We start from the raw sequence: 27,824 nt of genomic DNA, 5'->3' as shown, positions 1-27,824 counted from the left end.
GAATGAATAAAGGCAGACAGTATGAATTATGTACATGGGTATATATGTATATGTCTGTGTGTGTATATGAATGTATACATTGAGATGTATAGGTATGTATATGTGCTGTATGTGGACGTGTACGTATAAACATGTGTATGTGGGTGGGTTGGGCCTTTCTTTTGTCTGTTTCCTTGCACTACCCCACTAATGCAGGAGACAGCGACAAAGCAAAATAAGTAAATTATCCTTTTATTTGCAAGGACTAGAAACCCTGAATATACTGCTGATGGTAATAGTTTGCAGAAAAAAACTGAAATTTGTTTGCTTCTTGCTTATTATGCAGCAAGTTTACTACTGAACTGATGTAATTACTAAACACTATTAAAATTGCGTGTGATCATCGTATCTTTAATCAAAGTTAAGTGTTCCATTCTGTTATGTGTACAGTTCATTTCATTCATGTGGATACAGTATATGTTTGAAATCACACCTTCACTGTCCATTGTATACTTACCATCATATTTTGTTTCGCTGCTGATTTCACTCCATAAATTATTTACATTAACACTGTTTCTATCCATGGGGACAGAGGTGAAAGAATACTTCCCATGTATTCCCTGTATGTCATAGAAGGCAACTAAAAGGGGATGGAGTGGGGAGCAGGAAATCCTCCCCTCCCATTTTTAAATTTCCAAAAGAAGGAACAGAGAAGGGGGCCGAGTGAGGATATTCCCTCTAAGGCTCAGTCCTCTGCTCTTAATGCTACCATGGTAACATGGGAAATGGTGAATATGTATGAAAAAAAAATTCTGCATGCATTTTGTTTTTCCTGTCCTACACTGCAGGTCTCTGGAACACAAGCAATCAGAATTTCTACGTACATCTTGATCTCTTGATATAAATAAAACACACCTAGCACAAAACTGTCTCACCTTGACGTCCACCTGAGCTGGTTGAGTAGGGAAGAATGGTCTGTTCATTCCAGTAAACTTGTCAGCGCAGGTAACTAGCACCAACCAGCTTGAACATGCTTCTACTGTGTGTGCCCTGGTTGGTAGTATGGTTAATTCCTGATATGGGTTAGCGCATGCAAGTGCCAGTAACCCAAGAACGGATAACCTGCTGTCTTTGTGTTCTTACCCTTAGATTGGAAAAAATACTTATTCAGAAGTGTAACAAGTAGGTAGTAGCTGGTAGGAAGCCAATGATCAGGGAGGTATTATTACCAGCACTACCTGCCTGGGTTAGTATCATCTGCTCAGTGAGCCAGCACTTTAGTGGTTGTCAAGTTGCACTCCTTTGACCCATGTAGCTGTATTTTCTTTTTGCCTCACTAACATATGGACTACCGGCATTCTGTCCACACACAAACAATTTCATCTTATCATATGTAACACTTGACAACACTTAATTCATGCAGCTCATTCCTTGCAACTCTAGATTTTCCTGCAGTAAGCACTATGTGCTATGTGCTGCCTTTTGGCAAAATGGTAGGAGCAGTAAACAGAAGAAGTAGGCAGGAATATTTAGGCAGGATTATTGGGGAGAATCAGTAGGTAGCATAGCCTGTTAAGGGTAAGGCACTAAAGGCTAAGAAGCAGTAATGGAGTTTTTTTTATTTATGGAGACTCTGTTGCCATGGCCACCATATTGAAGGAGTTCCATTTGGAACAGGCATTAGAGATATAGATAGATAGAGTGTAACCCCCTTATAACAAAGATTCAACTGATCATATAATAATGGACCAATAAAATAAATCTCAGGAAAATAATACCCTTCCCCTTGCTAACTAGGGTCCCAAGGTATCCCTATTTGGAACTTTAACAGACACATACATGGACACAAGGTCACATGTATCGCAATGTATTCCCACTTACTTCATGGTGGGAGCATAAAGAGTGCTTGTTAAACTGAAACAAACTTTTCATGCATTCTATACCTCTATTCTACATAACAATTTCTATCACTCAGCACTAGAAAAAGGCTCCTACACTGATTTATTACAGGAATAAAACAATCTAACATAAAGGATACAGCAAGTGGAGAAGCAAATAACTTAGTATTTCATCTTTAAGTGCACCATGTAATTACCTTGACTAGTTGACCTGTGAAGAAGACTAGAAGATCCATGAAGTCTAACCTCAGCAGGCAGTTGTTCTCCTAGACAGGGATGGTTCAGAGTAGTTGCTGAAGCTCCAACAGGATTATGACAATAATGGTTTATCAAGGTGTCCAAGCCATGGAATACTGGGGCCTCATCCTCAACCACTGTCAAATCAGAGATAAGTCTTGCTGAATTTTATATAAAGATATTAATGGCATCTATAGGAAAATCTAAAAAATCTACATGAGTATTTAAACAATGCTGCTTTTTCTTTTACTTCCAAAAAGCACAAATCAATAGCCAATATCCTTTCCCTTATCTAAAACATTCAACTTCTTCCAAGTTTTCTTAATTCAAACTCACAGTCCAAAGAACCTGTCTCTTTCCACAGCTAAACCTAATAACTTGCTTTTATTCACATTTCTTCTAAACTTTCTCCTTTCACACTTTCCCCCAAACTCAGACACCAACTTCTAGTCTCTCATTTGAATCTGCCACCAGTGTTGTATCATCAGCGAGCAACATGGCCCCCCCTCAAAAAAAAAAAAGCAGACTGCATACCTGCACCTCTCTTGAAGACCCCTTCATTCACTTTCCTTACCACTCCATCCATAAATAGATTAAACAGGCATGTTGACATCACAAGCCCCTGCCGCAGACCCACCTTCACCTGGAACCACTCACCCTCCTCTCTACCTACTTGCACACATGCCTTACTCTTTATAAATCCTTAGTGCTTCTAAGAATTTTCCTTCCATGTCATATATTCATAGCACCTTCCTTAACGCATCTCTATGAACTCTAACATAAGCTTTCTCCAGATTCATTAATGCTGTAAACAAATCCTTCTGCTTCTTAGTATTTCTCACACACATTCTTCAAAGAAAACACCAGGTCCACACATCCTCTAACACTCATGTAACCACATTGTCCTTCCCCAATCTGATGCTCTGTGCATGCTACTACCCTCTCAATCACCACTCTTCCATAAACAAACTCATACCTCTGAAACTCAAATGTACCTTTGTTCCAACAGTGTTTGTACAATGATACTACACAGGGGTTCCATCAATCCTCAGGCACCTCCCAATGATAAATACACATATTCAAAATTCTAACCACCCAATCAACAACATAGTCTCCCCCTTTCTTTAGAAATTCATCTGCAATACCATCCTTTCCTGCTACCTTGCCATGTTTCTTCTTACTCATGACTCACCAACTTTTCTGACCAAACCACTTACCATGACCTTCTCACTTCACATACCTCCATGACCCAAGCACCCTACATCAGCCACCCTACCATCAAACACATTCAACAGTCTTTCAAAATATTCACTCCAACTCCTCTTCATCTCATTTCTGCCTGTTACCACTTTCTCATTTTCCCCCTTCATGATGTTTCCATTTGTCCTTTTGTTTTTCTCACAAAAATATCAACCTCCTTCCACAAAATATTCTATCTCCCTGAAATCTCGATAATTGTTTACCCAATTCTCATTTGCCTTCTTTTTCAGTTCCTGCACTTTCCTCTCGACCTTCTACTGTTTCCTCTAGTACATCTCCCATCCACCCCCACTCCTTCCCTGTAAGTGATGCCCAGGCATTTTGCTTTTCTATTTCACCAGCAACTTAATTTTGTCATCCCATCCTTTCTCATCTATCCACCTCCCACCTGTGTACAACACACTTCTCTCACATATACCAGCACTGCTTCCTTAAATGCCTCTCTTCCTCACCCATCACCCTAGCTTTGTTATTCTTACCTTTTGTCATACTACAATAAATCTCTCCTGGTATCTCTTCACACAAGCCTCTTTTCCAAGCTTGCTTACTTTCACCACTCTCTCTTCACCCACATCATTTTCTCTTTACTGAGAGCCTTTACAAATCTTCACTTCCACCAGGTAATGGTAAGACATTGCACCAGCTGCCCCTCTCAGCACATTCACATCCAAGAGTCCTTCTTTTGCATACCTATCAACTATCAAGCAGTCTAATAAAGCCTACTTACCATCTTTCCTGTTCCATGTATACTTAAGTATATCTCTTTTTAAACCTGGTATTCCCAATCAACAGTCTTTTTTCAGCACATAACTCCAGAAGCTGTTGAACATTTCCATTCTCCTCAGTGAATATTTCATGTGCCTAGTTATACCCTGAATTGCTACATTACTCACTTATGCATTCAAATCACACAATCATTAAAACAATATCTCACCTCAAAATCACTAAAGCATCAAGACTACTAAAACAATCATTCAGCTTCTCCCAAAACACTATGCTTTCTTTATCATTCTTCTCATGCTGGGTGCATAAGTACCAAAAATCACCTACTTCTTGAAATCCACTTTTGATTTTACTCACATTAGTCTGGAGCTTACTTCCTTACACTCTTTCATAAATTCCCATAACTTCTTCAGAGGAGCAATCCCCCTCCTTAGCTCTTGTCATACATAAAACTACACCTTCCTTTCCCCACAGGATAAGTGGCAACTGACATCAACAATGATTTTGACACGGTTTTCAGACACATCCCCACACAAAATATACTTGACAACACCCTCCACAACAATGACAAGATGTGGCATGCCAACTTCAGAGGTGGCTACCAAGCCAGTGTCACTTCCAAAGGCTTCACCCTAAAATCCCTTAACCTCTACAACAGAGTTTATCAAGGAACAGTTCTTTCATCAACCCTTTTCAATCCCATTCTACAAGAACTCCCATTACCTCTTGCAGACCGCAGTACGAAGGCCCTTTGATATGTAAATAACCTTACAATCACATCACAGCACCCTAACACCATGGAGCCAACAATAACCATGAAACACTACATTCACAGTTGGAACAGGTGCTCACAGCAAAATGTCTGCATCTCCACAGAAGTCTTCAGTCATCCTGTTAATTCCAAACAGAAATGAATCCAATCTGCAAACTCCCCATCTATTCAATCAGCAAATCAAGGCTACTTTACACAAACTATTTTGAGCATCATATGCAACACAAATTACATCACTCCCATCATAAACATAAACACAAAAGTAACAAACTGAATGCCCCCAGGACACTAACTGGTAAAAGACTTGAACAAGAAACCCATTTTTATGCTCAGCACTCAATTGTTTGACTCATTACTAGGCCCTTTCACTGCACAACTAACCACCGAGTAATCAGACGGAAATAAAAAGCTTAACCCTGCTTCAAACTTCAGTAATCTTTATTGACAGATCCCCCATCCATAATGCACACAACACTAACAAAGCACATAAACACCAAAATAAACTGACAAGCACTGAAATACTGCCCTCTTAATTCACTCTAAAACAACACCCATCAGACATACATTCATCTGAAACCACATTCCTTAAACATTTATGAATTACAAAATTTTGTCTATGCTCTGGACATCATCCATCCCTACAAAACTTTGTACAAACAGTGATTTAACATATCTCACAACCCTTCTTGTGTACAGCACAACTAACATAAGTGAAGGCACTGAACACTTTACTTACTGCTCAAAAATGTCCCACACTCTCCTTACATAGACATGCATGCAACATCACAACACTATTACCTGCAGTCTCATATGGTGGATGCAATCAGCTTTTGTAGTACGGCAGAAGTCCTCACAAAATATAAAAGGGACTCCTGGGATATTAAGGTAAGGTATACAGTATATGTGGTATTACTGTTCTCTGCATGCTTTTGATAATACATGCGAGTGAAAAGTTAGCTTTGGTTAGATTGTATCATTGGAGTACAATCTTGTTGAAGAACTTCATACTTAGAAGAGTCCATCTTTTTCCTACTATTGAATGCAGTGCAGTCTTGAAGCTGCAGGCACCCCTGAAGAAGGGGTCTTTTCATTAATGTAATAATATGTATTCATCTGTCCCTACAGCTTGGGAGGAAAGAATTCTATCCAAATATTCCCATTGTGTCTTACAAGGTGACAAAGAAGGACAGAAATGGTGACTGGAAACCATCCCCTTCTTGTATTTCAATTTCTAAAACATGGAACAAAAGAAGAAGGAGCCAAGCGAGAAGTGCTCATCTTTTCCCAAAGGCTCAAGTTGGGGTGTTTGAATGTGAGTGGATGTAACCAAGATAAGAAGAAAGAAGAGAAGGGTAGTATGTTTGAGAAATGGAATCTGGATGTTCTAACCCTAAGTGAGACAAAATCCAAGGGTATGGAGAAAAATGGGTTGGGAAAGTCTTAGAAGTGAATTCAAGAGTTAGTGAGAGGGTAAGAGCTATGAAAGGGCTTATTCCACTACTAAAGCAATTGTGGGAATATGCAAAAGACTGTAAGGAAGTAAGTTCACCTGATGTGGATAAAAATGAAAGTGAGTTAAGAGAGATGAGTCATTATTAGTGCTTAGGCACCTGACTACAAGAAAAATGATGAAGAGAGGCAAATGTTTTAGGAGCAGCTGAGTGAGTGTGTTAGTTTTGATGCAAGAGACTGGGTATCAGTGTTAGGAACATTAAATGTGAAAGTGAGTAAAGTGGCAGCAAGGGAAATAACTGAGGGGCATGAGATATTTAGCAAGATGAAGAGATATGGTGAACAGCTTGTGGAATTGTGTGCTGAAAAAGGACTGGCGAGTGACTGGGAATACCTGATCTAAAAAGAGGAATATACATCAGAATGTGAGAAACTGCAGAAGCTGGTGACTGAGTTTGGTAAAGTGTGTGGAAGAAGAAAGTTAAGAGTAAATGTGAATAAGAGCAAGGTTATTAGGTACAGTAGGGTTGAGGGTCAAGTCAATTGGGAGGTGAGTTTGAATGGAGAAAAACTGGAGGAAGTGAAGTGTTTTAGATATCTGGGAGTGGATCTGGCAGCGGATGGAACCATGGAAGCGGAAGTGGATCATAGGGTGGGGGAGGGGGCGAAAATTCTGGGGGCCTTGAAGAATGTGTGGAAGTCGAGAACATTATCTCGGAAAGCAAAAATGGGTATGTTTGAAGGAATAGTGGTTCCAACAATGTTGTATGGTTGCAAGGCGTGGGCTATGGATAGAGTTGTGCGCAGGAGGATGGATGTGCTGGAAATGAGATGTTTGAGGACAATGTGTGGTGTGAGGTGGTTTGATCGAGTGAGTAACGTAAGGGTAAGAGAGATGTGTGGAAATAAAAAGAGCGTGGTTGAGAGAGCAGAAGAGGGTGTTTTGAAGTGGTTTGGGCACATGGAGAGAATGAGTGAGGAAAGATTGACCAAGAGGATATATGTGTCGGAGGTGGAGGGAACGAGGAGAAGAGGGAGACCAAATTGGAGGTGGAAAGATGGAGTGAAAAAGATTTTGTGTGATCGGGGCCTGAACATGCAGGAGGGTGAAAGGAGGGCAAGGAATAGAGTGAATTGGAGCGATGTGGTATACCGGGGTTGACGTGCTGTCAGTGGATTGAATCAAGGCATGTGAAGCATCTGGGGTAAACCATGGAAAGCTGTGTAGGTGTGTATATTTGCGTGTGTGGACGTACGTATATACATGTGTATGGGGGGGGTTGGGCCATTTCTTTCGTCTGTTTCCTTGCGCTACCTCGCAAACGCGGGAGACAGCGACAAAGTATAATAAAAAAAAATAACATCAGAATATGTGGTTGAGCAGAAAAGATGGTCAGCAGGCAATACTGAATTACATAATAATTGCTATGCATGTATCTGATGGATGTAAATGTGTTGAAAGGGTCAGTTGGTGGATGTCTAATCATTACCTGGTGGAGAAGTGTGTGAAGATTTGTAGATTTTTCGGAAAAGAGGAAATAATATGGGTGAGAAGAGGATAAGTAAAAGAGCTTGAAAGCCAGTATCGTGAAGAGATGCTATGAAAGACTGAAGGCAGAATGGCAAAAGGTTAGAGTAATGAAGTTAGGGGAGTAGAATGAGAGGTATCTAAAGAAGCAGCAAGCATAAGTGAGAGAAGTATGGGAGGTGGGCAAGTGAGAAAGGGTAGCATGCGGTGGGATGATGAATTAAGATGCTTCTGAAAGTCAAAAGAGGGCTGTAAGGGTCACTTGCTGGGAAGCAGTGCAAGGAACTGAGAGAAAGTGGCAAGAAATTAAAAGGAAAGTGAAGGGGTTGAAGATGGAGATAAATAAAGAGTTGGGGTGAGCAAGTAAGAGCAAACTTGAAGAGAAATGAAAAGATGTTTTCAGAGGAGTTAACAGTTTGAGAAATACAAAAGAACAAATGGAAACATCAGTTAAGGTGGCATATGAGGAAGTGGTAACAGGCAGTGATGGGATGTACTTTGAGAGTACTTTGAAGGAATTGTTCAATGTGTTTTATGAGAGGTTGGCTAATGTAGGGTGCTTGGGTCAGGGAGGTGTGCAAAGTGAAAGAGTTATGGCAAGTGGTTTGATGAAGACAGAGGAGGAGGTAAAAGTCTTGATTACAATGAAACATGGCAAGGTGGCTGGATGGTACTGCAGTTGAATTTCTCAGGGAAAGGTATCACCATTTTGATGACTGGTTAGTTAGAATTTTCATTGTAAGTATGGATCATGGTAAGATGGCTGAGGAATGACTGAATGCATGTATATAGCCAATGTACAGAAGCAAGGGGAACAACAGTGAGTGTTCAAATTACATGCGTACTAAATTTATGAATGCATCTGTTAACTTGCATATATGACTGGTGATTGAAACGGTGGTAGCATGCACAGAGCATCAGACTGGGGAGGAACAATGTAGTTTCAGGAGTGGTATAGGATGTGCAGATCAGATGTTTGCTTTGAGGTGTGTGTTTGAGAAATAAATAAAGAAGCAGGATTTGTATGTGACATTTATGGATTGACAAGGTTGATATGAGATGGTTTGAGGATTCTGTTACAATCATTTTTTATGCTGAAGGCTCCTGTCACAGACAAAAGTCTACATCAAGACCAAGCCTTAATCAAAATATAGAGAGAATTATGAGACAGAAAAAGAAAAAACAAACAAATTCTGGAGTTAGTGAACGACCTGTCTTTTGAAATTTGCCAAGTCCTAGTCATTGGAAAAGATATTAGACGATAAAGAGTTCAAAAGCTTCGACGAGTAGGGAAAGAAGTAGGTATCAAACGGCCCACTCTTGAGTTGCCAATGGCCACAATATATACATATAATGCAGCAGCTTGCCAAGTATTGTGTGGTCTAGCTAGTGGTAGGGGAACACAAACAGCCAGCTCTTGGGAGCAAAAAGCAAAGTAATACCTATAGAAGAGGGAAAGTGAACCAACACCATGGTGTAGGATAAGGGGGTCAAGTTAGGAAGTTAGCCTGGGACAGTTTATTAGTCAGACTGCTTTCGACTCAACTCTGTCAAGTAAGCATACAGAGCTAGAACCACCCCAAATGTGAGAGCAGCACTCCATACAAGGATGAATCAATCCCTTATATAAATGGAGAAACTGTTCAAAGATAAGAAGTTTCGATATCTAAACAGAACACCCAGTTTCTAAGAGACAAACTTATCAATTCCTGAAATGTAGGGTTTACAAGAAAGAATGGATGTTACAGTAATACCAAGTATGTTCATTGAGTCAAGAGGAGGAATTACAAAACCATCAAAGGAGAGATGAGATTTGTGAAGACTTTTCGACTGAAAGATGGATAGAAATTAGCTATTGGAGGCATTAAACTTAAAAAGATTTTGTCAGTCCACTGAGATATCCTGTCAAAGTTTGAGCTTACTGAGGAAGCTGTGTTAAGATAAGATGCAGATCGAGTGGGAGAAGAGGGGGTAGAATTGAGGGATATGGATGTATGTATAGTCATCAGTGTATGAGTGCACTGGATTATTTGTGGAGGAGAGGAAATCATTGAAAAAAGAGAAAAAGTGTAGGGGGACAGGAAAGAACCCTGAGGGACACTCCTGTTGATGGAGAAAAGGGGGTGGCTGATCCATCAACAATCACAGCCAGAGATCAGCCAACGAGGAAGCTAGATATGAAGGAGCAAAGTGAGGGAGGGAAGCCAAAAGAGGGGAGCTTGGAGATGAGAGCCCAATGAAACGTCTCATCAAAAGCCTTTGATATGTCAAGGGCAACTACACATGACTAACCAAAATCTTCCAGGGGTGATGTCCAGACATCTGTAAAGGAAAGAATATCACCAGTGGATCTTGCATTATAGAAGCCATACTGGTGATCAGAGAGAAGAGTGATTTTTGAAATATTTCAGAATATGGAAGTTGAGCAGGGGTTCAAAGACTTTGAAAACGGTAGATGTCAAAGCAATAGGAATATAGTTAGAGGGGTCAGAATGGTCACCCTTCTTAGGGATGGGATGTATCAATGCATGCTTCCAAGGAGAAGGAAAAGTTTTGGTTTTTGAACAGAAACAGAACATACGAGCAAGCTCATGGGCAAGTGGGAGCAAATATGTAAGAAGTCATAAGGAGTTTTTGTCTAGGAAGTGAGTGCAACTAGGTAGAGAGGAAGGTTAAGGTGGGTCAACAGCAAGGGGTGTGTGGTGTCACCATGGCTGTTTAACTTGTTTATGGATAGGGTGGTGTGGGAAGTGAATGCAAAGGTCTTGGAGAGAAGGGCAGGTATGCAGTCTGCAGGGGGGTAAGGGAGACCTGGAAAGTGAGTCAGATACTGTTTGCTGAAGATACAGCACTGAAGTTCATGACTGAGTTTGGGAGAGTGTGTGCACAGAGAAAGTTGAGAGTAATACTGAATAAAAGCAAGGTTATTAGGTTTAGCAGTGCAAAGAGACGGATCAAGTGGGATGTGAATTAGAATGGAGAAAACTCAGAAGAAGAAAGTGTTTTAGATACCTGGGAGTGAATGTTGCAGCAAATGGGACATGGAAGTGGAGGTGAGGAGAGGTGGGTGAAAGGGTAAAGGCTTTGAGAGAACTGAGGAATTTGTGGAAAGATAGGTCACGATCTGGGAGGGCAAAAAATGGGTATGTTTCAAGGTACAATTGTTCCACGATCTTGTCTGGATGTAAAGAATTGGCTGTACATGAGAATGTACAGAGGAAGATAAATGTGTTGGAAATTAAATGTATGAGAATAATACATAGTGTGAGGATGGGTGATCAAGTAAGCAATGATAGAGAGAGGTATGACAATAAGAAGAGTATGAATGAGAGAGCTGAAGAAAGTGTGCAGAAACAGTTTCATAAGTAAAAAATGAGTAAGGAGAGTTTAATAAATAGAATATATGTGTCAATAGGAGTGGACAAGGAGACAGGGTAGACCAAATTGGAGATGGAAATATGGAGTAAAAAAGACTGTGAGTGATCAAGGCCTGAACATGCGGGAGGACAAGCACATTATAGAGTGAATTGGAGCCAGTTGGTATACAGGGAGTTATGTACTATCAACAGACTGAACAAAGGCATGTGAAGCAGCTGGTGAAAGCACAGAAAGGTCTGTTCAGCTTGGTTGTGGAGAGGAAGGCAGTTAAAGAATTGATGTAAATGAATGATGCCTTTTCTTTGCGTGCTCCTGGTGCTACCATGCTAACGTGGGGAATGATGAACAAGTACGAAAGAATGGAAGAAAGTATTTATCTGTAAGTCCTGTGAAACTGATCAATGTATTCAACAATATGTCACACCCTTTAGAACCTATAAAAGGAAAAACTGATAATATGGTGAACAGAAACCAGTGAAAGGCAAAAGGCTGAAGTAGATCCCTGATCTGCACACAGCCTTAAAGATTTATGAATTGCCAGATCTTTTATACCATGGCAGCAAATGGGTTCAAAAAGTCATAGCTATGGCAGTCTCAGACTGGCAAAAAGCAGGCACAAAATAAAAAAAGTGGCTACTACTAAAGGTGAGAAAAGTTACCATTTTCCTACCAGTATGATTGGGAGGGATACGAATTCCTAAACATCAAATATTTTAGAGAATATCTTAAGTTGGTGGAACAGACTGACAGGAGAAAAATCAATGGCAGCTTCAGTCAAACATTTCTTCTCTTTTATGTACAAATGATACCATACCTACTTATCTTGTAGATGAAAAAAATTTCCGTTCTCATCTTTTCCTCTCATTCCAAATGGAATAACTCCAACATCCTTCAACTACTGGCAAATTTCTTACAAATCATGTGTACCTTCCTATATCCATCTTTTGATACAGTAGAAAAAAAAAAACAATTCTCTGTTTAGATACAAGCGAGGCTTATGGAATGAAAGCATCCCTATTTGTGTTTTGAAGGAGTATGCCCTAATACATGTACTTCTTGTTCACCTGTTTCACTGTTATAAAAAATTACTTTTTTTTCATCTTGGAAACATGCACTGATGCAGCCCAACCAAAAGAATGTAGCAATTATACTCCTAAATTTAGTCCTACTTTGACTTTTACTGGGTTCTAAGGCCTTTAATCTCTCCTCACAACTCATTTCCTTATGTATTCTAGGTGTCTCAGTCTTCTTCACCAACAATAAAGTTTTCACTATGAAAAATCCAAGGGTAATATCCAGCCCTATGCTTCTAATATTTAGTCATCCTTTTGGAAAATACAATATGACAGTCTATGATATGCCAAAAGCTCTTTATAGGATCAAGAATTAAGGTCTGATATTAACTCTCCCGTGTTTCAGCTTTCTCTCTCGTAAACTAATTTTTGTAACTGTTGCTTGATCAACCTCTCCTTTTCATATCAACAGTGATGTTCCTAGGTTCTGTCCTACATTCTTACTTCAAGATATAACATGGTGACTCTACCCTCTTCCATTTGTATCAGATCTGTTTCATCTTCAATTACCTAAATTATGTCCCTTCTTGTCTTAGCTTCTATAAATTTGAGGGTCAAGTCAATTGGGAGGTAAGTTTGAATGGAGAAAAACTGGAGGAAGTAAAGTGTTTTAGATATCTGGGAGTGGATTTGGCAGCGGATGGAACCATGGAAGCGGAAGTGGATCATAGGGTGGGGGAGGGGGCGAAAATCCTGGGAGCCTTGAAGAATGTGTGGAAGTCGAGAACATTATCTCAGAAAGCAAAAATGGGTATGTTTGAAGGAATAGTGGTTCCAACAATGTTGTATGGTTGCAAGGCGTGGGCTATGGATAGAGTTGTGCGCAGGAGGATGGATGTGCTGGAAATGAGATGTTTGAGGACAATGTGTGGTGTGAGGTGGTTTGATCGAGTAAGTAATGTAAGGGTAAGAGAGATGTGTGGAAATAAAAAGAGCGTGGTTGAGAGAGCAGAAGAGGGTGTTTTGAAATGGTTTGGGCACATGGAGAGAATGAGTGAGGAAAGATTGACCAAGAAGATATATGTGTTGGAGGTGGAGGGAACGAGGAGAAGTGGGAGACCAAATTGGAGGTGGAAAGATGAATTGAAAAAGATTTTGTGTGATCGGGGCCTGAACATGCAGGAGGGTGAAAGGAGGGCAAGGAATAGAGTGAATTGGATCGATGTGGTATACCGGGGTTGACGTGCTGTCAGTGGACTGAATCAGGGCATGTGAAGCGTCTGGGGTAAACCATGGAAAGCTGTGTAGGTATGTATATTTGCGTGTGTGGACGTATGTATATACATGTGTATGGGGGTGGGTTGGGCCATTTCTTTCGTCTGTTTCCTTGTGCTACCTCGCAAACGCGGGAGACAGCGACAAAAAAAAAAAAAAAAATTTAATTTGGATAGACTTTCCAGTATAGTAAACATGACCAAGCTAAGTTTAATGATTCTGAAAACCAATTTCATCATATCATTCTATTTTAAATTCTTCAAAATTTTCTGATTTCCTCCAATGGCTCTACAGTTCCACCACAATCATATCACCATTCCATCAAGACTATCTTGCAAAATGTATATTGCACAGCTAAAAATGCCTTTATAAAACTGCAGCTCTTGTTTGAATGCCAAAGATTCTTTCCTTCAGAGTAATTATTCTAGCTATACAATGGTACTGCTCTCACATTTTGGGTGGCTCTAGTTCCACAAGTTCACCACAAAAATTTGAATCTATATCAATCAATCTAACCAAATCTCCTAATGTAAAAGCAAATCTCTATCCACTTTCCCTAAACTATGTTGCTGATTCTTTTTTCTTTATAAATTTCACTTTGTTTTAAGCTCCAGATGGCTGGTAGCTTATACTCTCAACTAGCTCATGAATAGCTCAGCAAGCCAATGCATCACCAAATTACTGTTAACACAGTTGGCAAATCAAGGATTGTTCATTGTGGTGTCTGTTTCCACCCTACTATCATAAAGCTAAGTTTCAAAACATCTTTCCTTCTAAAATCTCTCTGACTGACTATAAACTGTCCCTTTTTGTGTTACCTGCACTGCGTGACAGACACCTAGGGACCACTATGTCCACTGTCACTGTCATCTTCCATCTGCCCATCATCCATTCATATACTACATACATCCATTTCCCAGCATTGCCACATACTAATCTTCACCTGAACCCGGTCATAACTTAAAAACTCTACATGATTTAAGATGTTCTGAGTTCAAAGTGACAAGGTGCACATATCCATCTTTTATTGAAGAAAAATACCATGGCTGCCCTCTTCCTAATAACTCTTGAAGCATATAGTGGGCTTGTCACTAATGCTCTCAAAAACATTCTGTTTTGGATGGGATGATGGACAATGCATTCAGGGAAGAAAATGCAGAATCTAGCAATATATACGTGACAAGCCTGCCAATGACTGTAGTCAATAAGAGTTTAATCTGGTTACATGAGTGGCTGGGCCAGTTAGTATCCATCTTGAAAGCCCCTATGGATTACTTATTTGATCTCTATTTAGCATTATTCTATGACAAGTATAATTTTTTCCTGCACAAAATAAATAATAGATAAATAAATATATAACTAAGGCATATGATAGAGTTGATAGTGATGCTCTGTGGAAGGTATTAAGAATGAATGGTGTGGGAGGCAAGTTGTTAGAAGCAGTGAAAAGTTTTTATCGAGGATGTAAGGTATGTGTATGAGTAGGAAGAGAGTAATTGGTTCTCTGTGAAGGTCAATTTGCGGCAGGGGTGCGTGATGTCTCCATGATTGTTTAATTTGTTTATGGATGGGGTTGTTAGGGAGGTGAATGCAAGACTTTTGGAAAGAGGGGCAAGTATGCAGTCTGCTGTGGATGAGAGAGCTTGGGAAGTGAGTAAGTTGTTGTTCGCTGATGATACAGTGCTGGTGGCTGATTCGGGTGAGAAACTGCAAAAGCTGGTGACTGAGTTTGGTAGTGTGAAAGAAAAAAGCTGAGAGTAAATGTGAATAAGAGCAAGGATTAGGTACAGCAGGGCTGATGGACAAGTCAATTGGGAGATAAGTTTGAATGGAGAAAAACTGGAGGAAGTGAAGTGGTCTAGATATCTGGGAGTGGATTTGGCAGCGGATGGAACCATGGAAGTGGAAGAGAGTCACAGGATGGGGGAGGGGGCAAAAGTTCTGGGAGCATTGAAAAATGTGTGGAAGGCAAGAACATTATCTTGGAAAGCAAAAATGGGTATGTTTGAAGGAATAGTGGTTCCAGCAATGTTATATAGTTGCGAGGTGTGGGCTATAGATAGAGTTGTGCGCAGGAGGGTGGATGTGTTGGAAATGAGGTGTTTGAGGACAATATGTGGTGTGAGGTGGTTTGATCAAGTAAGTAATGAAAGGGTACGGGAGATGTGTGGTAATAAAAAGAGTGTGGTTGAGAGAGCAGAAGAGGGTGTTTTGAAATGGTTTGGTCACATGAAGAGAATGAGTGAGGAAAGACTGACAAAGAGGATATATGTGTCAGAGGTGGAGGGAACGAGAAATAGGAGACCAAATTGGAGATGGAAAGATGGAATGAAAAAGATTTTGAGTGATAGGGGCCTGAACATCCAGGAGAGTGAAAGGCACGCAAGGAATAGAGTGAATTGGAACGATGTGGTATACTGAGGTCAACGTGCTGTCAATGGATTGAACCAGGGCATGTGAAGTGTCTGAGGTAAACCATGGAAAGTTTTGTGGGGCCTGGCTGTGGAGAGGGAGCTGTGGTTTCGGTGCATTATACATGACAGCTAGAGACAGTGTGAATGAATGTGGCCTTTGTTGTCTTTTCCTAGCGCTACCTCACACACATGAGGGGGGAGGGGGTTGTCATTTCATGTGTGGAGGGGTGGCGATGGAAATGAATAAAGGCAGCAAATATGAATTATGTACATGTGTATATATGTATATGTCTGTGTATGTATATATATGTATATGTTGAAATGTATAGGTATGTATATGTGGGTGTATGGATGTATATATATACATGTGTATGAGGGTGGGTTGAGCCATTCTTTCGTCTGTTTCCTTGCGCTACCTTGCTAATGCGGGAGACAGCGACAAAGTATAATAATGATAACATTATACATGACAGCTAGACTGAGTGTGAACGAATGTGGCCTTTGTTGTCTTTTCCTAGCACTACCTCGTGCACATGCATGGGGAGGGGGTTGTTATTTTATGTGTGGCGGGGTGGCGATGGGAATGAATAAGGGCAGACAGATGAATTATGTACATGTGTATATATGTATATGTCTGTGTGTGTATATATATGTATACATTGAGATGTATAGGTATGTATACGTGCGTGTGTGGACATGTATGTATATACACGTGTATGTGAGTGGGTTGGGCCATTCTTTAATCTGTTTCCTTACGCTACCTCACTAACACCGGAGACAGCAACAAAGTATAATAAATAAATAAAATACATAATAATAATAACTAATGTTTTATTGTATCTAAGAAGCCAACTGGCTGAAATGCACAGTTCAGGTATTACAGATATTACAAAACTGGGAGGTCATGATCATTATTAGTTAACTAATCATGGTAGAGCTTAAAATTAAGGTGAACTGAGGATTTCCACACTTTGGATAAGCACATGGGCAGACTTCTACATAGACTGGGTGGCAGATATACAAGGATGTTTACAGAGTAAATAGTATGGTTTATACATTTTGAACTTGACTGAACATTAAGTGATGAAAAGTTACAGTAATACAGTAGTTGACATACCACATTGCCTAACTAATGGAAAACCAAGCTGTACACTTGCATAGATTGTTATGAAATTCACAGTTGTCCATATAGGACAGTTCTTATATTTGTCTGTACAAGCTCTGACTGGAACAAGTCAATTGTGACAAATGGCAATCCATGTTGGAGGGGCATGGTGGGTGACGGGTGTCAGTGTTCATTGCCAAACTGAATATGTGAGCTGTCAGTATTAGTTGGAGAGGGTAGACTGGTTCAGCAAGATGAAAGCCTCTTGGTAGGTGGTGTAAGAAGAATGAATCTGCATGCCCTTTCTGCACCCTTTCTAGTTGGTCCCTCTGTGTAGCTGTTAGTAAGGAGGACCAAGCTGGGGAGGTGTATGTGAGCTTAGGTGAAATGAAGATGGTACAAACATTCCTAAGCTCAATTGGTGGAACACCTAATGATATCTGTTGATGGAGAAGGTACATACAGTATGAGAAAGATTTGATGATAGTGCTGACATGACTCTTCCGGTCTAAATCATTATCTACTGTGACACCATGAAGTCTGAAGTCTTTGACTACCTGATGGATGTCAGGGGGCAGGATGTCGTCTGCGCTCAGGTTGACGTGCATTACCACACTCATGAAGTGGATGATGGTGACAACACTGGTCGCAGTCTACTCCTGAATGTTGTTGATGATGTGCTGAAGGGCACTGAATTCAGGAGAGATGTTGTTGAAGGTGACGCCAAAAGCAGAGTCATCTACATACTTCCAGTGATGGTTTGTGTCCTTCAGGGTGTCACTAATACGAATAAGGAAGAACAGCAACCCTATCTTGGTGCCCCATAGTACACTGCATGTCAGGGGCAGTGATTCCGATGTGGCACCCCAGAAGCAAATGGTTTGGTGCAGCCTAGAAAGGAAGACTGCCAGCCACAAGACAAGACATCTCTGTAGTCCTATGTCAATGGCTTTCTTTATGATGATGTTATGTTTTACTAAGCTGAAAGTCTATGAAGGTAAGTGCCATCATGGTCTTGTATTTCTCCAAGTTGCAGTATATAAAGTTTAGAAGGCTGACAAGGAAATGACTGGTGGTGGATGACTTCATGTTTCCAAACTGCTGAGAAGCACAGTCTGGTGTGCCAGGCTACTCAAGGTAGAGAGCCAGGGGCATAGGAAAGTGAAAGACTGAAAACTGTAGAATGGTATGAACATGGAAGTTAATACTTATTAAACATTCTGCATGATACTATGCAGTTATCTTGTATTATAACATTATCTTTATGATTTCTGTAATATACAAACACATCTTTGAAAAATCTGGCCAAATACATCAAAATCAGCCCATTATTATTGTCATGGCTATACTTTTGGGATTCCAAACTCTGGCATTCATTTTCTCAAAACTTAGTTTTGGAACAATTCATAATTTAGAGATGGGACTGAAACTAAGATTTTAATGCACTCATCAGTAATGCCCTAATGCCTCATACACTTATCAAACTTTGTATGCACTCATCAGTAATATTTCTAATGCCTCTAATGCCTCATAAGAGAGATGTGTGGAAATAAAAAGAGCGTGATTGAGAGAGCAGAAGAGGGTGTTTTGAAATGGTTTGGGCACATGGAGAGAATGAGTGAGGAAAGATTGACCAAGAGGATATATGTGTCGGAGGTGGAGGGAACGAGGAGAAAAGGGAGACCAAATTGGAGGTGGAAAGATGGAGTGAAAAAGATTTTGTGTGATCGGGGCCTGAACATGCAGGAGGGTGAAAGGAGGGCAAGGAATAGAGTGAATTGGAGCGATGTGGTATACAGGGGTTGACGTGCTGTCAGTGGATTGAGTCGGGGCATGTGAAGCGTCTGGGGTAAACCATGGAAAGCTGTGTAGGTATGTATATTTGCGTGTGTGGACGTGTGTATGTACATGTGTATGGGGGGGGGGGTTGGGCCATTTCTTTCGTCTGTTTCCTTGCGCTACCTCGCAAACGCGGGAGACAGCGACAAAGTATAAAAAAAAAAAAAAAAAAAATAACTAAGGCATATGATAGAGTTGATAGTGATGCTCTGTGGAAGGTATTAAGAATGAATGGTGTGGGAGGCAAGTTGTTAGAAGCAGTGAAAAGTTTTTATCGAGGATGTAAGGTATGTGTATGAGTAGGAAGAGAGTAATTGGTTCTCTGTGAAGGTCAATTTGCGGCAGGGGTGCGTGATGTCTCCATGATTGTTTAATTTGTTTATGGATGGGGTTATTAGGGAGGTGAATGCAAGACTTTTGGAAAGAGGGGCAAGTATGCAGTCTGCTGTGGATGAGAGAGCTTGGGAAGTGAGTAAGTTGTTGTTCGCTGATGATACAGTGCTGGTGGCTGATTCGGGTGAGAAACTGCAAAAGCTGGTGACTGAGTTTGGTAGTGTGAAAGAAAAAAGCTGAGAGTAAATGTGAATAAGAGCAAGGATTAGGTACAGCAGGGCTGATGGACAAGTCAATTGGGAGATAAGTTTGAATGGAGAAAAACTGGAGGAAGTGAAGTGGTCTAGATATCTGGGAGTGGATTTGGCAGCGGATGGAACCATGGAAGTGGAAGAGAGTCACAGGATGGGGGAGGGGGCAAAAGTTCTGGGAGCATTGAAAAATGTGTGGAAGGCAAGAACATTATCTTGGAAAGCAAAAATGGGTATGTTTGAAGGAATAGTGGTTCCAGCAATGTTATATAGTTGCGAGGTGTGGGCTATAGATAGAGTTGTGCGCAGGAGGGTGGATGTGTTGGAAATGAGATGTTTGAGGACAATATGTGGTGTGAGGTGGTTTGATCAAGTAAGTAATGAAAGGGTACGGGAGATGTGTGGTAATAAAAAGAGTGTGGTTGAGAGAGCAGAAGAGGGTGTTTTGAAATGGTTTGGTCACATGAAGAGAATGAGTGAGGAAAGACTGACAAAGAGGATATATGTGTCAGAGGTGGAGGGAACGAGAAATAGGAGACCAAATTGGAGATGGAAAGATGGAGTGAAAAAGATTTTGAGTGATAGGGGCCTGAACATGCAGGAGAGTGAAAGGCACGCAAGGAATAGAGTGAATTGGAACGATGTGGTATACTGAGGTCAATGTGCTGTCAATGGATTGAACCAGGGCATGTGAAGTGTCTGAGGTAAACCATGGAAAGTTTTGTGGGGCCTGGCTGTGGAGAGGGAGCTGTGGTTTCGGTGCATTATACATGACAGCTAGAGACAGTGTGAATGAATGTGGCCTTTGTTGTCTTTTCCTAGCGCTACCTCACACACATGAGGGGGGAGGGGGTTGTCATTTCATGTGTGGAGGGGTGGCGATGGAAATGAATAAAGGCAGCAAATATGAATTATGTACATGTGTATATATGTATATGTCTGTGTATGTATATATATGTATATGTTGAAATGTATAGGTATGTATATGTGGGTGTATGGATGTGTATATATATACATGTGTATGAGGGTGGGTTGAGCCATTCTTTCGTCTGTTTCCTTGCGCTACCTTGCTAATGCGGGAGACAGCGACAAAGTATAATAATGATAACATTATACATGACAGCTAGACTGAGTGTGAACGAATGTGGCCTTTGTTGTCTTTTCCTAGCACTACCTCGTGCACATGCATGGGGAGGGGGTTGTTATTTTATGTGTGGCGGGGTGGCGATGGGAATGAATAAGGGCAGACAGATGAATTATGTACATGTGTATATATGTATATGTCTGTGTGTGTATATATATGTATACATTGAGATGTATAGGTATGTATACGTGCGTGTGTGGACATGTATGTATATACACGTGTATGTGAGTGGGTTGGGCCATTCTTTAATCTGTTTCCTTACGCTACCTCACTAACACCGGAGACAGCAACAAAGTATAATAAATAAATAAAATACATAATAATAATAACTAATGTTTTATTGTATCTAAGAAGCCAACTGGCTGAAATGCACAGTTCAGGTATTACAGATATTACAAAACTGGGAGGTCATGATCATTATTAGTTAACTAATCATGGTAGAGCTTAAAATTAAGGTGAACTGAGGATTTCCACACTTTGGATAAGCACATGGGCAGACTTCTACATAGACTGGGTGGCAGATATACAAGGATGTTTACAGAGTAAATAGTATGGTTTATACATTTTGAACTTGACTGAACATTAAGTGATGAAAAGTTACAGTAATACAGTAGTTGACATACCACATTGCCTAACTAATGGAAAACCAAGCTGTACACTTGCATAGATTGTTATGAAATTCACAGTTGTCCATATAGGACAGTTCTTATATTTGTCTGTACAAGCTCTGACTGGAACAAGTCAATTGTGACAAATGGCAATCCATGTTGGAGGGGCATGGTGGGTGACGGGTGTCAGTGTTCATTGCCAAACTGAATATGTGAGCTGTCAGTATTAGTTGGAGAGGGTAGACTGGTTCAGCAAGATGAAAGCCTCTTGGTAGGTGGTGTAAGAAGAATGAATCTGCATGCCCTTTCTGCACCCTTTCTAGTTGGTCCCTCTGTGTAGCTGTTAGTAAGGAGGACCAAGCTGGGGAGGTGTATGTGAGCTTAGGTGAAATGAAGATGGTACAAACATTCCTAAGCTCAATTGGTGGAACACCTAATGATATCTGTTGATGGAGAAGGTACATACAGTATGAGAAAGATTTGATGATAGTGCTGACATGACTCTTCCGGTCTAAATCATTATCTACTGTGACACCATGAAGTCTGAAGTCTTTGACTACCTGATGGATGTCAGGGGGCAGGATGTCGTCTGCGCTCAGGTTGACGTGCATTACCACACTCATGAAGTGGATGATGGTGACAACATTGGTCGCAGTCTACTCCTGAATGTTGTTGATGATGTGCTGAAGGGCACTGAATTCAGGAGAGCTGTTGTTGAAGGTGACGCCAAAAGCAGAGTCATCTACATACTTCCAGTGATGGTTTGTGTCCTTCAGGGTGTCACTAATACGAATAAGGAAGAACAGCAACCCTATCTTGGTGCCCCATAGTACACTGCATGTCAGGGGCAGTGATTCCGATGTGGCACCCCAGAAGCAAATGGTTTGGTGCAGCCTAGAAAGGAAGACTGCCAGCCACAAGACAAGACATCTCTGTAGTCCTATGTCAATGGCTTTCTTTATGATGATGTTATGTTTTACTAAGCTGAAAGTCTATGAAGGTAAGTGCCATCATGGTCTTGTATTTCTCCAAGTTGCAGTATATAAAGTTTAGAAGGCTGACAAGGAAATGACTGGTGGTGGATGACTTCATGTTTCCAAACTGCTGAGAAGCACAGTCTGGTGTGCCAGGCTACTCAAGGTAGAGAGCCAGGGGCATAGGAAAGTGAAAGACTGAAAACTGTAGAATGGTATGAACATGGAAGTTAATACTTATTTAACATTCTGCATGATACTATGCAGTTATCTTGTATTATAACATTATCTTTATGATTTCTGTAATATACAAACACATCTTTGAAAAATCTGGCCAAATACATCAAAATCAGCCCATTATTATTGTCATGGCTATACTTTTGGGATTCCAAACTCTGGCATTCATTTTCTCAAAACTTAGTTTTGGAACAATTCATAATTTAGAGATGGGACTGAAACTAAGATTTTAATGCACTCATCAGTAATGCCCTAATGCCTCATACACTTATCAAACTTTGTATGCACTCATCAGTAATATTTCTAATGCCTCTAATGCCTCATAAGAGAGATGTGTGGAAATAAAAAGAGCGTGATTGAGAGAGCAGAAGAGGGTGTTTTGAAATGGTTCGGGCACATGGAGAGAATGAGTGAGGAAAGATTGACCAAGAGAATATATGTGTCGAAGGTGGAGGGAACGAGGAGAAGAGGGAGACCAAATTGGAGGTGGAAAGATGGAGTGAAAAAGATTTTGTGTGATCGGGGCCTGAACATGCAGGAGGGTGAAAGGAGGGCAAGGAATAGAGTGAATTGGAGCGATGTGGTATACCGGGGTTGACGTGCTGTCAGTGGAGTGAATCAAGGCATGTGAAGCGACTGGGGTAAACCATGGAAAGCTGTGTAGGTATGTATATTTGCGTGTGTGGACGTATGTATATACATGTGTATGCGGGTGGGTTGGGCCATTTCTTTCGTCTGTTTCCTTGCGCTACCTCGCAAACGCGGGAGACAGCGGCAAAAAAAAAAAAAAAAAAAAAAAAAAAAAAGCCTCATACACTCACTAAACTTTGCAGACTTGTTTCCCAGCACCTAAAAAACTGAACAGCATAAAACCATAACTCCAGTTTAGATTCTACATTTGTTATGCCACTTCATGAGGTTAAATCTGTAACTTAACCTACCTCATAGCTTGAAGAAAATTCACTGATTAGCAATGAAACTTCATCAATCTGTTTCCCCAGCTAAGATATCTAAAGAAGCCAATGGCATTAGATCCATATCTCCAATCTAACTTTCATGCACTTATAAAAAGGTCCACTTGAATTTAACCTGGCTCATAAGCTCAAAAAATTCATCCTTCAGTGACAATATTATATATGCTAGCTTCCCAGCATCTAAAGAATTAACTTGGAACTTGACTTGACTTTTAGCATCACTATAAAGGTTTAACCTAGAACTTAACCTGGTTCATACCTCTGATGATATTTCATCTCTGGCCAAGTGCTTTTAGAAAGTGGTTTCCCCAGCAACATTAAAGAACTGAATGGCATAAAATCCATACCTCTTGCATGAATCTCATGCCGCTTATAGATCATTCAACTTGGTACTCGACCCAGCTTATATCTGTCTTAATCAATGGCTACTGTTTAACTGTCATATTTCTGATATTTTTGAAACAATACTGCTATTCATTCCTATTTCACTCCCAGTAACTATTCCACACTATACAGAGATAATCATCAATGGATGAAAAGCATTAGTCTTGTAAAAGCCCAGGTTGCTTTACAGTAGTACACCATTTCATTCCTTAGTGTAGTGCACCCTGGAAGCTGGAGGAACACCATAAAATGGATCCTGGAGTTCAATAATAATAATGATAATAATACAAATAAAAATTCTATAAATCATTTGCACTGCAAGCAGGAACACTTCTAGCTATAAGGCAAATTTTCCACTTAAAAACTTTCAGACTTTCTTTAATCTATTCAATATTCTCCCTTTTTTCTTTAGAAATGCTTCCTGAATACCTAAAAACCTGGAAACTTACCTGGAGAAAAATATGCATATTCTCTGTATTTCTGAATAAGGATGTGTATGGGATGGCCTTCTGTAATGAAGGATAAAACATAATTCCCTGGAGATGAGCAGCTTTCTCTTAGAAGAAATGTTCCTTCCAATCCTCCTTCTGCAAAGAAAAAATATCAGGAAATAACAGAAGAAACAAAATATTGGTCAATCAATCAATCAAAATGAAAAGTAAACAAATAACCTGATTAAACAGATGCCCAAGTATTTGTTGCAAGAAGATCTATCTATTAACATATTCCTATTTTCATATGGGGTGGGTTCAGTGCATACAGCCACTAAAATCACCTACAAATATTCTCAACTACAGTTCAGTTTGACCAGAAAAACAAGCTTCAGTTAGTCAACAACACTTTTTTTACAAATGGCCTTCAGAACTATGTTGATTCCTCAAGTGTGACTAATATCAATGTTCACATTATAACTCTTCCTGTATCTGCAAAGATTAACTGTAAAAGGTTTATATCACAAGCAAAAAAGATAAGACACCAACATGGTGGGTTTGTTTTTGGGTACAGAAATGTGGATTAAACTTTTACCAAAAAAATTATATTCAATATTAGGGTTGAAGCAAACACAATTGATCACCATACTTCCACATGTTGTTGAAGGTGGCTAAAGGGGATAGCTGGGTTTCAAACACACTAAAATACGCTGTTAAGTCTAATAGTTATGCAAAACAGATTTGGACATGAGAAGTGTAAGACATGGAAGCACCTACAAGTCTTGGAGTCAGACATAAGTTCAACATGAAGGATACAGGATGACAGTAAAAGAATGGAAATGAAGGCTTATTCAGAAAGGACACAAAGAACTGCTATACATAAGAGACATAAATGACCTAGAGGAATGTTTTTGCTTGGGATGGAGTAAATCAAAAGCTATGTGGGATGGTGACAATATGCAGCTGAATTAGAGTTCCTGATTGAACAAGCAAAAAGTAGTATCATTATTTGGATGAACAAATAACAATATTGTCTGCATCCAAATTTTTTTTTGTAGAAAAGAAATGATGATAATTACTTTGTCATGGCCTTTGAAAAAAATCCATTCATTCACCAATCAATAATGGTTTAAATTGTGTATGAGATGTTTCTCATTCTCTTTGTGAGTAGTATGTGCATATGCATGTAGTGGCTTGGAGGTATTTTGTCATAACCATAAAAAAAAAAAATATCATCAGTTGTGTTTACTGTAAATAATATCACAGAATAATCCTAAACATATATCTTCAAATAGCATTGTTCGCCACTTCCTGCACCAGTAAGATAGCACTACGAACATATGAAGAAATGGCCTCAAAGGCTCATATCCACTCTCCCCTCTCTAGTTGTCATGTATGATACACTGAAACCACTGCCCCCTATCTACAACCAGGCCCTACAAACCTCTTCATGGTTTCCCACATACACTTCATATGGCCTGGTTCAGCTGAGTAGCTGCAGATCATCCCCTGTAAACAAAATAGCTCTAATTCACTGTCTTTTCCATTACTCACACTCTCCTGCATGTTCAGGCCCTGAGCCTTCACAGCATCCTTCCATCTTGGTTTCTCCTTTTTCCATCTACCTTCTACTTTTGATATGTATACCCTTTTAGTTGTTCCACTTATCTTCTTAATATATCCAAAACATTTCAGCACACCCTGCTCAGTTCTCTCATACATACTCCTCTATCAAACCTCTCCCTTAATCTATCATTTCTTATTCAATCAATCCTCCTTACATGTCAAAAATTCACCCTTTATTATTTTGCTTTGTCACTGTCCCCCGCGTTAGTGAGGTAGCGCAAGGAAACAGATGAAAGAATGGCCCAACCCACCCACATACACATGTATATACATACACGTTCACACACGCATTTATACATACCTATACATCTCAATGTATACATATATATATATATATATAAACACAGACATATACATATATACACATGTACATAATTCATACTGTCTGTCTTTATTCATTCCCATCGCCACCCCACCACACATGAAATAACAATCCCCTCCCCCTGCATGTGCGCGAGGTAGTGCTAGGAAAAGACAATAAAGGCCACTTTCGTTCACACTCAGTCTCTAGCTGTTTTGTATAATGCACCGAAACCACAGTTCCCTTTCCACATCCAGGCCCCACAGAACTTTCCATGGTTTACCCCAGACACTTCACACGCCCTGGTTCAATCCATTGACAGCACGTCGACCCTGGTATACCACATCGTTCCAATTCCCTCTATTCCTTGCATGCCTTTCACCCTCCTGTATGTTCAGGCCCTGATCACTCAAAATCTTTTTCACTCCATGTTTCCACCTCCTATTTGGTCTCCCACTTCTCCTCATTCCCTCCACCTCTGACACATATATCCTCTTGGTCAGTCTTTCCTCACTCATTTCAAAACACCCTCTTCTGCTCTCTCAACCACACTCTTTTTATTACCACACATCTCTCTTACCCTATTATTACTTACTCGATCAAACCACCTCACACCACATATTGTCCTCAAACATCTCATTTCCAGCACATCCACCCTCCTCTGCACAACTCTATCTATAGCCCATGCCTCACAACCATATAACATTGCTGGAACCACTATTCCTTCAAACATACCCATTTTTGCTTTCCGAGATAATGTTCTCGACTTCCACACATTCTTCAACGCTCCCAGAACTTTCACCCCCTACCCCGCCCTATGATTCACTTCTGCTTCAATGGTTCCATCCGCTGCCAAATCCAAATCCCAGATATCTAAAACAATTCACTTCCTCCAGTTTTCTCCATTCAAACTTACCTCCCAATTGACTTGTCCCTCAACCCTACTGTACCTAATCCTTGCTCTTATTCACATTTACTCTCAGCTTTCTTCTTTCACACACTTCACCAAACTCAGTCACCAACTTCTGCAGTTTCTCACATGAATCAGCCACCAGCGCTGTATCATCAGCGAACAACAAATGACTCACTTCCCAAGCTCTCTCATCCATAACAGACTGCATACTTGCCCCCCTTTCCAAAAGTCTTGCATTTACCTCCCTAACAACCCCATCCATAAACAAATTAAACAACCATGGAGACATCACACACCCCTGCTGCAAACCTACATTCACTGAGAACCGATCACTTTCCTCTCTTCCTACACGTACACATGCCTTACATCCTTGATACAAACTTTTCACTGCTTCTAACAACTTGCCTCCCACACCATATATTCTTAATACCTTCCACAGAGCATCTCTATCAACTCTATCATATGCATTCTCCAGATCCATAAATGCTACATACAAATCCATTTGCTTTTCTGAGTATTTCTCATACATTCTTCAAAGCAAACATCTGATCCACACATCCTCTACCACTTCTGAAACCACACTGCTCTTCCCCAGTCTGATGCTCTGTACATGCCTTCACCCTCTCAATCAATACCCTCCCATGTAATTTCCCAGGAATACTCAACAAACTTATACCTCTGTAATCTGAGCACTCACCTTTATCCCTTTGCCTTTGTACAATGGCACTGTGCAAGCATTCCTACAATCCTCAGGCACCTATCCTTTACATTTTTG

The 27,824-nt window shown here is 40.3% G+C and overlaps 1 protein-coding gene across 4 annotated transcripts in view; it reads right to left on the bottom strand.

Moving 5' to 3' along the window:
* Shark (SH2 ankyrin repeat kinase) overlaps positions 1–27,824 on the bottom strand; it is a 192,047-nt gene that overhangs the window by 140,275 nt on the left and 23,948 nt on the right. For 3 of the 4 annotated variants that reach the window (XM_071665126.1, XM_071665127.1, XM_071665129.1), the window contains exons 3-4: positions 24,228–24,365; positions 2,075–2,251 (exon numbers count right to left, since the gene is read on the bottom strand). In XM_071665126.1, coding sequence (XP_071521227.1) covers positions 2,075–2,251; positions 24,228–24,365 — 315 coding nt within the window. Of the gene's footprint in view, positions 1–2,074; positions 2,252–24,227; positions 24,366–27,824 lie in introns of those variants that run through there. The other variant, XM_071665128.1, reaches the window with a different exon arrangement.

Source organism: Panulirus ornatus, chromosome 9, assembly GCF_036320965.1.
Source record: "Panulirus ornatus isolate Po-2019 chromosome 9, ASM3632096v1, whole genome shotgun sequence".
NCBI classification, from domain to species: Eukaryota; Metazoa; Arthropoda; class Malacostraca; order Decapoda; family Palinuridae; genus Panulirus; species Panulirus ornatus.
Note: the sequence above shows the minus strand (reverse complement) of the source record. Positions and strands in the feature narration are given on the sequence as shown.